The sequence below is a fragment of the Ictalurus punctatus genome, chromosome 16, assembly GCF_001660625.3.
Source record: "Ictalurus punctatus breed USDA103 chromosome 16, Coco_2.0, whole genome shotgun sequence".
Taxonomy (NCBI): Eukaryota; Metazoa; Chordata; class Actinopteri; order Siluriformes; family Ictaluridae; genus Ictalurus; species Ictalurus punctatus.
In genome coordinates, this window is record NC_030431.2 from 8,714,246 (window position 1) to 8,727,500 (window position 13,255).

Here is a 13,255-nt window from a genome sequence, read left to right on the forward strand (position 1 = left end):
TATTATTTTAGACACATTATATTTGTCAATACCCTTGACTTAGATGAAGCTCAGATCACATTTTATGACCAATTTATTCAGAAAACCATGAAATTCCAAAAGGTTCACATACTTTTTCTTACCACTGTAGATGTGACTACAGTGTCATGTGGTGACCATGTGACAGTATTTTGTATAAAATACTATTTTTAAGGGCTTTCATTCCCTTTATTCTCACCTTGTATACAGTCCCCTCTGAAAGTATTGGAATGATATGGTCGATTCTTTTGTTTCTATACAATAAAGATGTTTAGGTTTGAGCTCAAAAGATGAATATGAGATGATAGATTTGAATTTCAGCTTTGATTTCCTATTTACATCTGGAGGTGTTAAACAATTTAGAACTTGGTACCTTTTGTTTGAACCCACCCCTTTTTCAAGTGATCAAAAATATTGGAACATGTGACTAATTGGGAGCAACTTCGTCATGCAGCAAGGCAATGACCCAAAACACACTGTCAACACAACCAGGACTTCATGGGGGGGGGTTAGACTGGCTTGGGGTCAGACGTTCTCGAAAACTACAATCTGAAGTCACCTACATCACCACAAGTTGCTTGGAAGTGTTTCAAGAAAAAAGCCTTCGCTCTCTTCCAAAAACAAACTCAAGCATCTTCAGTTTGCCAGACACTAGTGGAACTTCAAATGGGATGGGGTTCCTAGGTCAGATGAAACCAAAATAGAGCTTTTTGGCAATAAATACCAGAGGTGGTTTTGGTGCACATTGAGAGGTAGCCATATAGAAAAGTACCTCATGCCCACACTTAGATATGGTGGTGGCTCTTTAATATTTTGGGGCTGTTTTCCTGCCAGAGGGCCTGGACGTTTTGCTAGGACACAACATCGTGGCATCGTGGACTCTATCAAAGAGTCCTGGGACCTCATGCTTGTGTTAGTCACGGATATCCATCTTTTACCATATAGAATTTCAAATTTAAATTAATTTCTGTAAAGACTGCTATCATCTTGGCAATTACTTCAGCAAGGAGAGTAAGTGAGCTGCATGCAATATATCCAAATGACCTTCGGGCATGCCAACTACTTCCCGCTTTCCCCATCCTGGTTAACCCCCCCATCCCCCACCCCACCCCCAAGAGTAAGTTTTACCTCTTATAGGGATAGTGTCAAACAGACCGCTACAGTGTGTGTATGTGTGTGTGTGTGTGTATATATATATATATATATATATATATATATATATATATATAATATATATATATAATATATATATATATATATATATATATATATATATATATATATATAATATATAATTTTATTTATTTATTTTTAAAGAAAATTAATTTTCTTACTTTTTTCATTCCTCTTTCTCCATTCTTCTCTTAGGTTGTGGGTGATGACAGTAAATGCCTTGCAGCCATCTGTTAAGCACCTCAAGAAGCATTGCTACACTCAAAATGACCTGTTAGTGGACCCTCTAATTGTATTACGATGTGACCCCAGAGTGTTAAGGTATTCGACCATTTTTTTCATGTTTCTACTGAATTTATGATTTATGTACTATCCAGATACTCCCCCAGAGCACTATTAAAATATTTACACACACCTTTTTTCATTTAAATTTGCCTTGAACAATATCTATAAATGCTTTTTTAATTAAAGAAATTATGTATGCTTGTTTCTTTGCAGGTGTCCTCCCCTGATGGATATCATGTTACACATATTGAACGGCTATTTGAAGGCATCCAAGGCCTACTTGAACGCCCACCTGAAGGAGACTGCCGAATTTGAGAGGCAGAATCAAACTATCTCAAACCTGGGGCTTGCTGGTCAGTCAGATACACCAGAGGTCACAAGGGAGGAGCTAAAAAATGCTCTACTGGCTGCACAGGTACCACTCATGACATAAGCAAGCATAATAGACTGTTAATGTTGCAATTGTCTTAAATTCTCCCACACTGGTTTATTTTGTTAATAGAATATGTAAATTGTTAAGAAGGAAAATCTATCATCTGAATTTTTATTTCACCTGTTTTTTAACACTGCAGGACAGTGCAGCAGTGCAGATCTTGTTGGAGGTGTGTCTGCCCTCCTCTCAGGAGGAGCAACAACTAAGCAGAACAGGTGACTATAGACAACCATAATAGACAAAAAATTTAATATACTTGCATTTAGGGTTGGGTGTTATTTGAATTCTATCAATTCCGATTATGCTTATCGATTCAGATTCTTAACGATTCCCAGTTTTGATTCCAAAGGGGGGGGGACCAAGACAATCATGTAGATATCCATAATATTTATTCTTTCTTTTGGAAAACATTTCGTTGCAGCTGAATACCAGAACTAAAATCAGCAGTCTACATAAAGACTGAGCACTCATTAAGAGCTGTATGTAAGCAACACTGTTAAATTAAAGTGCTTTATAATACACAACACCTGTTGGCTGCAACCAAATAAAGATAATGTTAAAAAAATGCAGAGGACTTGTTTAAGCACTGTTTGTAAGAGTGCAAATATAGCAGTCTAATGTTAGCACCAGTGCTCAACATTTATTATTAAGACATATCAGCATATCAGCCTTTTCTGGAAGTATACTAGTTTTCTTCCTATTTGAAGTATACTAGCAAATAGTAAAACCCTTTCACTTGGGGTTGAAAAGGCCTGCAAACATAAATATGAAGAGCAAGATCTGACAGCAAAGCATATCTGGTTTTTGTTTCCACTGCCAGGCAGCAGGGCCATCAGATGTCATTGTAGGTGGCATGTCTTGGTACATTTTAGTTCTGCATCCACTTTGTTCTCAATGGACAACATTCTGCTCTCTGCAGATTTCATTTTCGGAACATCTGCAGCTGCAAAAAGCTCACCCAATGGGGATATTATGGCCCTCTTGACAGATTAGCTTATCACAAATATTGCACTTGGCTTTTTCAGCTTCTGACTTCACAAAATGTAGCCACGCTTTCGAGCACTTCCTGTGGTCCATCGGATCTGTGATTACATGACTCGGATTAGTGAGGAAGGAGGCAGATCGCCAGATCGGGTCCTCATAGATGACATGTTAAAAAAAAAATAATAATAAATCTTGTCTATCTGAAAATGCAGACACAGGAATTGACAAGTGGAATTGAAATTTTTATTTTATACGGATTATCATATTCCTGACATAAGTATCCGATTCCAGAATTGGAATAAATTTTCGATTCCCAACCCTACTTGCAATAAAAAAAATAAAATAAAAAAAAACAGGAGGCTCTCTTTCCATGCTGTTTTAAATACTACCAGTTTATTACTAGTTTGACGTCATTTATGTTATAATTTTCAAGTAGTCTGTTTAAGGAGTGTGTAATCATTATACAAGTGTGCTTGTTTTTTCTTTTAAATGGCGCTACATTATCTAGCATGTATGGAATGTTGACTAAGCATTCAGTTGCCTGATCAGGTTCTGTGGAATCAGATGGTGATCCAATCATAGTGGATAAATGTTGGAGATTATTGATAAAACTGTAATTATTGATAAAAAAAAAAAAGTAGCTGATGTGAATGTACATTTGACGTGATAGTATGGCGAAGTACGTATATGATGATCGAGACGCATTTTAAATGAGACAAAATAATGATCTGAAAACCTATGCTTGCCTAAGATCCTAAGCTTATCTACTTGTACTATTTGGCTTCCATTATTGAAGGTTGTTAAAATGGAGAATAAACATAATTATTGTGTCAGTGGACAGAAATACTTTTTTTCTGTTCTTAAGCTGCTGTGAGTCATCCTTACAATTCTGTAATAGTAATTCAGAGACTGCAGTCTGCCTGGGAACCAAGAGAATGATCTAAAAATTATTATATTAATATTTCCTTATCATGATAATGAATAACATCAACCAGCGCTCATCCCCCATCACCATCTTGCCCCGTCATCATTCTTGCATTATGTTTAACATAGTAAATACTTTTTTTTTTCCTTTAACATAATACTGTTATAATACATGCAGTCAAGTCCATATGTATTTGGACAGTGACGCAATTTGTGTAATTTTGCCTCTGTACACCACCACAATATATTTGCAATTCACAAGTTGTGACTGAAGTGTAGACTTTAAGCTTTAATTCAAGGGATTTAACAAAAATATTGCATTAATCGTTTAGGAATTACAGCCATTTTTACATAGTCCCTCCGTGTTCACAGGCTCAAAAGTAATTGGACAATTGACTGATAAGCAGTTTCATGGCCAAGTGTGACCTGTTTCATTATTTCATGACAAGGAGGTGAAATGGCTGGAGTTGATTCCAAGTGTTGAATTTCCACTTGGTAGCTGTTCATCTGAATTCTCAATATGCAGTCCAAATAGGTGTTGATGCAAGTGAAGGAGACCTATCAGAGAGATAACAGAAACGTTGGAGTAGGCAAATCAACAATTTGGTACATTTTTAAAAGGAAGGAATGCACTGGTGAGCTCAGCAACACCAAAAATGCCTGGAAAACCACAGAAGGCAACTAAAGTGGATAATCGCAGAATTCGTTGGTGAAGGAAATACCCCGTCACAACATCTAGATAAATTAAGAACACTCTTGAGGTGGTAAGCATATCATTGCCAAAGTCTTCAATCAAGAGATGCCTTTGTGAATGTAAATCTAGAAGGTTTACCCCAAACCACTGTTAACACTCAAGAACAAACTGGACAAACTAACATACACTGCTGCGAAAAAGTATTTTCCCTATCCTGATTTGTTGTTTTTGTGAATCTCATACTAAATTTTTAGATCTTCAAACGAAATACAATGTAAAACGAAGGCACCTGACTAAACACACAATACAGTTTTTATTTTTATTAACCAAATGCTTCTGGTAACTGGAGATCAGTCTTTCACTTACGTCTAGGACTAGGATTTACTCCCATACTTTGGATCATTGTCTTGCTGCATAATCCAGTTGCCCATGAGTTTCAACTTATAGACTGAAGACTGGACATTCTCCATTAGAATTTTCTGGTAGAGAGCACGGTTCATGTTTCCCTCAATTAAAGTTGCCCAGGCCCTGAAACAGCAAAGCATCCCCACACCATTACACTCCCACCACCATGCTTGACCGTCAGTATGATGTTCTTTTTGTGGAATTCGGTGTTTGGTTTATGGCAGATGTAATGCCTGTCTTCCAAACAGTTCCACTTTCAACTAATCAATCCACAGAACATTCTCCCAAAAGGTTTGAGGATCATGAGGGTGTGTTTTGGCAAAATTCAGATGAGCCTTAATGTTCTTGTGGGTTAGCAATGGTTTTTGCCTTGCCTTGCATGGATGTCATTTTTGCCCAGTGTTTTTCTGATAGTGGAGTCATGAACAATGACCTTTATTGATGTAAGAGAGGTCTGTAGTTCCTTTGATTTTGTCCTTGACTCTTTTATGACTTCCTGGATGAGTAGTAGCTGTGCTCTTGAAGGAATTTTGGAAGGTCGGCCACTTCTGGGAAGGTTTACAACTGTGCAGAGTTTTTACGTTTGGAGATAGTGGCTCTTTGGAGTCCCAGATCCTTTTAAATAGCTTTGTAACCCTTCCTATACTGATGTATTTCAATCATCATCTTCACCATTACTGAAATTTCTTTCAGCTTTGGCATAGTGTGTTACTGGGTAAGACCTTTTAACCAATTTCATGCTATTGAAAAAGTTCTGTTTAAGTGTTGATTTGATTGAACAGGGTTGACTGTAATTAGGGCTGGCTGCATGTAGTCCAGCTGAAACCCATAATGAATGCAGTTTCATAGATTTGGAGAATTGGTAACTACGGTGGCAAATTGGTTTTCACACAGGCCCAGTTGGTATTGGATCACTGTTTTTGCTTCAATAAATAACATGATCATTGAAAAACTGTATTCTGTGTTTACTCAGGTTGCCTGTTTTACCTTAGATTTTCTTTTAATTTCTGAAACAATTTAGTATGAGATACACAAAAACAGAAGAATTCAGGATACTTTTTCACAGCACTGTATGTTAGTTTGTCCAGTTACTTTTGAGCCTGTGAAAATGGATGGACTATATTAAAAAATAAATAAATTAACAGCTTTAATTCCTAAACGCCTAACAAACAAAATATTTTTGTTACACCCCTTGAATTAAATATGAAAGTCTACAATTCAATCACATCTTGATTGCTTTGAATGGATTTCAAATCCATTGTGGTGATGTACAGAGGCAAAAATACGAAAATGTTCACTGTCCAAATATTTGTGGACCTGTCTGTATAATACATTTAAAATTTTTGACCCAGTACACCTAAATGCTGTGCAGCAGTGGCTAGGAGGATGGACCTTTCTGAACCATAGTAAAACAGCATATGTATCCATCACTTTATCTCCATAGTGCAGGATGACAATTTTCAACAATGCTTGACCATACCTGTTTAGTTGAGCTATGTAATGGCTCTCTGCTGTGGAGGACAGGACATTCTTGCTTTCTGCAATGACAAGTCCAACTTCCTTCCTCTGGTGCAAAACAGAAAGGTGTTTAGATTTACATATTCTGCATGGATTTTTATAACCACAGGCAGAGGCTAAATGAAATTGGCCAGATCTCTAGCACCTCTCTTAGCTTTGATTCAGTTCACCTTCTCTTTTTTATTGAGCTTGGCAAAGCTCTTACATTGTGAGTGTTTTGATGTATCACAGCAGCAGTAGATCCTATTGTTTGTCTGGGCTTTTCGCCACGGATGGTTTGCCTAAAGAATCAGATGGTGGCTCTCTGGCACTCTTCCCATGCATAACCATAGTAACTCTCAATTTATGCTAAATTTAATGTTTTTTTTTCTCACTTTCGTTGTGAAACGGGCGGAGGGGTTCAATGTCCAAACATCTGATTTCACACTTTTAGGTTATTGAAATCTGTTTCTGGAATCTCTGCTTGAGCTGGCACTATTCGATGGGCATGATTTATTTTGATTTGGTAAAGCAAAATGACATATTTATGGTGGTCAGGCAAGTTTGTTACGAGGGTAGGAGGGTGTTGAGAGAAAGGCTTAACTGAGCTCTATCCTCTGTGCTTGAAATCTGGAAAGTTAAGACCTTCTACATTTTAGGTGGTGGCATGTATGGAATGTCAGGATACGATGCAGTGACCCCGGAGTTTACTAGGTGGAATATGGAAGGACATAGGGGGTGATACATACATGGCAAATGAATGAATGAATGAATGAATGCCTTTTATTGTCACTATACATATGTACAATGAAATTAAGAGCCACTCCTTTTTGTTCCGTGCAAACATATACATTCAATACACAAGAAGAATAAACAGATAATACACAGATAAATAAACAAGATAAATAAACAAAATAAATAAACAAGATATACAATATATGCAAGATAGATAGACAAATCACAGAAATGACACAAAACAATTTTTGTTTAATAGCTGAACATTCTGGCTTCATGAAACACCTCAAGCAAATTAAATTAATTTAATTAATGACTTTCCCAGATCAAGTAGAGGAAAAAAATATGGAATCACTCATTGTTGAGGAAACAGTAAAGAATCACCTTGTAATTTGCACTTCTAAAACAAATACCAGCACAAGTCTACAAATGCAAATTAGTCTGCAGTTAAGAGAGTGCTTACAAACCTTAACGAGCTGTTGAACTTGTCTAATTGCCAAAACAAGAGAGTTGTCAATTGAAACGATGTAACGGATTATAAAATGCCTTCAAGAAGGAAATCTGATACAGAGTGTGGTAAAAGATGTCAGTTGTTCCCAGTCAGCGGTGTCTAAAATTTGGTGCAAGTATAAACAAAATGGGAAGATGTCAAAGCGTCAGGATAGAAAACACAAATGAAATTTTGGACACTTTTCTCATTCCATTGATAGAAAATAGGTTTGATGATAAAGAATTTTTTCAGGATAATAATGCATTCCCACAGAGCAAAAAGTGTTAGTTTTTTTTTTTTCTTCAGGAAAGGCATATCAACTCAGTGACTTGGCCAGCAAACAGTCCTGATCTCAATCTGATTTTGAATTTATGTTGAAAATTTAAAAAATTTGTCCTTAGCAAGGCTCCATCCTACAAAGCTGATCTGTCAACCACTATTTGAGAAAGTTGACACCAGTTATCAAGCTTTTCACAAAATGTGAAAAAAAAAATTACAATTAGTACTTTAAAAAATTTAAAAATGGACTTTACAGTCATGGAATTTACTAATGAAAAACAATATTCTTCTCAGAATATTGTTTTTCAGTAATAAAGTCCATGTCTGTCATAAAAGCCTGAGGAAGAGCAACAAAGTATTAATTGTTGGTTATTTATTTATTTTAATTTTTTTTGATGATGATTCCATAATTTTTTCCTCAACATTGAGTGATTCCATAATGTTTTCCGCTACTTGATTTTTTTTTTTTTTTTTTTTTTTGGGGGGGGGGGGGGTGCCATTAATTAAAATAATTACATTTAATTTGTTCAAGGTATGTTTCACAAAGCCAGAATGTTCATCTATTAAACAAAAATTGTGTTGTCATATGTGTTTTGTATTTTTGCTATGAAGCAAAAAATCCAGGTGAATATCCTCTAAGTGGTGATTCCATCATTTTTGCAAGGAGTTGTAGCAGTTTAATTTGCCATTTGGTTCTCACTCTGCTGCTTTGCTGTCTGAACAATGGCTTCATAGGAACTTACTGCACGAGATAAAGTATAGTAGTGCTCCATGCAAGACAAAACTGTAGACTATAAGGTTCATGTCTTGGGATATGCTCTGAAGTTGACATGTTGTGACCTTTATATTCCACCATGTAGTCATCTCGGTATCAAGGCAGTTGTACCGTTCACACTGGAGGTGGCATAGTTGGCAAACTCACACCTGTTCTTGAGATCACCATGCTAGTCACTGGATTCAGCGTGTTGGACCAACAAATGTAACTAAGGGACTGGATAGGTTCAGGAAATTAAGTCTACAGCATGGGTGACAGTGAGGATACGGAAACAGGTGTCATCAAATCAATTCAGTTCTTCTTGATTTTATTTATTTATTTATTTATTTATTTTTAACAAATTAAAACTAAAACTATTATATTAGATTTATCCCTAATGAGTAAGCCAGAGGTGACAGTGGCCAGGAAATACTCCCTGAGACGGCATGACTAAGAAATTCATGGAGGAACCAGACACAATAGAGAGCCTATCCTCTTCTGGGTGACACTAGCTGTGAGAATATACATCTATCAGCATTAAAACCACCTTCCTAATATTGTGTAAGTCCCCTTTGTGCCACCAAAATAGCTCTGACCCATCGAGCCATGGACTCCACAATGCCTCTGAAGCAGTGCTGTGGTATCTGGCACCAATACATTGGTAGCAGATCCTTTAAGATTGGAATTGTTTGTCCAACACATCCCACAGATGCTCGATTGGATTGAGATTTGGGTGATTTGGAGGCCTAGTCAACACCTTGAACTCTGTCATTTTCCTTAAACCATTCCTGAACAATTTTTGTAGTGTTGCAGAGCCCATTATCCTGCTAAAAGATGCCACTGCCTTTAGAAATTATTGTTGCCTTGAAGGGGTATAATTGGCCTTCAGCAAAGTTTAGGTAGGTGGTACATGTCAAAGTAACATCCACATGAATGCCAGGCCCCAAGGTTTGACAGCCGAACATTGCCCAGAGCATCACACTACGTCCTCCGGCAGTGCATCCTGGTGCTATCTCTTCCCCAGGTAAGATGCACACACCCAGCCGTCCACATGATGTTAAATCAAATTGTGATTCGTCAGACCAGGCCACCTTCTTCTATTGCTGCATGGTCCAATTCTGATGCTCATGCACCCAATGTAGGCACTTTCGGTGGTGGACAAGGGTCAGCATGGGCACTCTCACCAGTCAGCAAGCTGCAATGCACTGGGTGTTCTAACATCTTATCATAGCCGGCATTAACTTTTTCAGCAATTTTGCTACTGTAGCTTTTCTGTGGGATCGGAACAGACAATCTAGTCTTTGCTTCCCACGCTCATCAATGAGCCTTGGTCACCCATGACCATGTCGCTGGTTCACCAGTTGTCCTTCCTTGGACAACTTTTGGTAGGTACTAACCACTGCATACTGGGAATACATAACAAGACCTTCCGTTTTGGAGATGCTCTGACCCAGTTGTCTAGCCATCACAATTTGGCCCTTGTCAAAGTTGCTCAGATCCTTACACTTGCCCATTTTTCCTGCTTCCAACACATCAACTTCAAGAACTGACTGTTCACCTGCTGCCTAATTTATCCCACCCATTGAGGAAATACTGAAAAAATACGAGATATTTTACCTACTTGATGTGTTCGTGTAGGATTTTTTGGTTCATGCATTCTAGGGTTAATTATGGGTCATTATATGTAATAAATTGCCAGATGAGTGTGTGTATATACAGTATGTATGTGTAATATAAAGTGTGTTTCTATTTATGAACATTATTGTTTTCATTTTGTCTATTCTGTAGGCCCCTGTTTACTAAGGAATGTACAGTCTGCTTCAGTTCTTCCTGAAAAGGAGAAAGGAAAAGCAGAAGCCCTGTGGGCACCCTGCTGGTCACAGAAGGCCGAAGGCCAACCAGTGGGGGCTAAAGAGGGTGGATTACTCAGTGACAGCAGGGAAGTACAGTGCCTCATTTGCTCTCTGCTGCACCAGATGTTTATTGCAGATCCCAACATCGCCAAACTAGTGCACTTCCAGGTAATGTCTCTAGTAATCACAGATTAGAACCTGTTAAAGTTGAGATGCTGTGTAAAATGTAAATAAAACAGATTGCAGTGATTTACAAATTATTTAAACCCTATATTTAATTGAAAATAGTACAAAGACAACATATATCAAATGTTTCTCAAACTGAGAAATTGTATTGTTTTTCAAAAAATATATGCTCATTTAGAATTTGATGTCAGCAGCATGTAAGAAGAAAGAAAAATTGGGACAGGGGCATGTTTACCACTCTATTGCATCATCTCTTCTTTTAACAACACACTGTAAGTGTTTGCGAACTGAGAAGACCATTAGTTTTGAAAGAATTTTTTCCCATTCTTGCTTGATATAGGATTTCCGCTGTTCAACAGTTTGGGGCCTCCTTTGTCGTATTTTTCATTTCATAATGCGGCAAATGTTTTCAATGGATGACAGGTCTGGACTGCAGGCAGGCCAGTTTAGCACCCAGACGCTTTTACTACGGAGCCATGTTGTTGATATATGCATCATTATCTTGCTGAAATAAGCAGGGCCTTCCCTGAAAAAGATGTCGTCTTGATGGCAGCATATGTTGCTCCAAAACCTAGTATATATTGTTCCAAATTAATTGTGTCTTCATAGATGTGCAAGTTACCCATGCTATGTGCACTAATGCACCCCCATACAATCACAGATGCTGGGTTTTGTACTGTGCACTGATAACAAGCCGGATTGTCCCTTTTTGCCTGAAAGACACCGCGTCCATGATTTCCAAAAATTTTTTTTTAAATTTTGATTCATCAGACCACAGGACAGTTTTCCACTTCACCTCAGACCAACTTAAATGAGCTGGGGGCCAGAGAAGGCGGCAGCGTTTCTGGATCTTGTTTATGTGTGTTTTCTTTGCATGGTAGAGTTTTAACTTGCATTTGTTGATGCAGCAACGAACTGTGTTCACTGACGATGGTTTCCGGAACTGTTCCTGAGGCCATACAGTGATTTCCACTACAGAATTGTCTGTTTTTAATGCCATGCCACCTGAGGGCCAAAAGATCACTGGCAATCAATATTGGTTTTCGGCCATGTCCTTTGTCTACAGAAATTTCTCTGGATTCTCTGAATTTTTTTTTAATGATGTATACCGTACATGATGAAATCCCCAAATTCTTTGCAGTTTTACTTTGAGAGACGTTATTCTTAAATTGTTGAACTGTTTGCCCATGCAGTCTTTCACAGAGTGGTGAACCCCTCTCCATCTTTACTTAAGAAATACTCAGCTCTCATCCCAATTTTTTTGAAACATGTTGCTGGCATCAAATTCCAAATCAGCATACATATCTCAAAAAACAATCACATTTCTAAGTTTCAACATCTGATATGTTGTCTTTGTATTATTTTCAATGACACATAGAATTTAAACGATTTTGCATTTTGTTTTTAATTTACATTTTACGCAGTGTTCCAACTTTTCCGGAAACTAGGTTGTATAACAGAGGTTGGAAATCTCTTCTTGTTTTACACTTAGTGCTTTATGATTTCTGATATTGACTATGTATTTTGTGGATTTTTTAGATAAGTTTGTGCCAAACATAAAACATTGCTAGAAATATTTTAAGAATCTGTATCTGAAAAAAATATATTATTTGCAGATTATAAAATGGCTTATATCCAGATTCAGTTTTTTTATTTATTTGTTTGTTTGTTTATTTATTTATTTAAAGAAACTTGCAAAAATTCATAAACACTTATTTTTGCCTTGTCGTTATGTTTTACTATGTGCAGATTTATGCAATAATAATTTATAGTTATTAATAATAATAATTTAAAATGATTTGTATTAGTATGACACCCAGGTGATATTACGTGATGAAAGTCTAGTGTACATTGTCACACTAATGACAGTCGATAAAAAATGACTATATGTCCGTATTTCAGTGATGGCAATCAAAGCCAAACAGACCACAGACTATGTGAAAATATCAAGAAGAGAAACTACCACATCTTCCTACAATGCATGCAACTTGATAAAACAACTTAAACATAAAACTCAGCACTGCCAGCTCACAGCAGCAACCAACACTATCAGACTTGATAGTAAGGAATTCTGATGCAGTAAAGACAATGAAACATACTTTACTCACAGCTTTACAGAAGCACTTTTCTAACATAAAACAAAACTCATTTTCCTCCATTATAAGCACACTTGCTCCAAGGTAACTAATATAGTTAGCTAATGCACTTTATTATACTTTTATACTTTATAAAATGAACTCCCTAACATTAAAAAGAACAAGCCTAGAAATACAAAGATGTCATCATGGTGATTTTTTTTTTTTCTTGGAAGAAAAGGTATCATGGCATCCTTAATTTGTACTTTAATTTGTATAATTTAAATTCAGTTGACTCTACTTCTTTCATATACAGTTTGGTACATAAATATTTGGTCATTGACAAGTTTATTGTTATTTTAGCTGTCTACCACATAGGGCTGCACGATTATGGACAAAATGATAATCCCGATTATTTTGATCAATATTGAGATCTCGATTATTTATCTAGATTATTAATTGATTTTAGC

At 36.8% G+C, this 13,255-nt stretch overlaps 1 protein-coding gene across 6 annotated transcripts in view; it reads left to right on the top strand.

Moving 5' to 3' along the window:
* Positions 1–13,255, top strand: part of ints2 (integrator complex subunit 2) — a 96,631-nt gene that overhangs the window by 60,201 nt on the left and 23,175 nt on the right. For all 6 annotated transcript variants that reach the window (XM_017461912.3, XM_047153657.2, XM_017461911.3 and 3 more), the window contains 4 exons: positions 1,387–1,512; positions 1,690–1,891; positions 2,049–2,124; positions 10,460–10,692. In XM_017461912.3, coding sequence (XP_017317401.1) covers positions 1,387–1,512; positions 1,690–1,891; positions 2,049–2,124; positions 10,460–10,692 — 637 coding nt within the window. The remainder of the gene's footprint in view (positions 1–1,386; positions 1,513–1,689; positions 1,892–2,048; positions 2,125–10,459; positions 10,693–13,255) is intronic.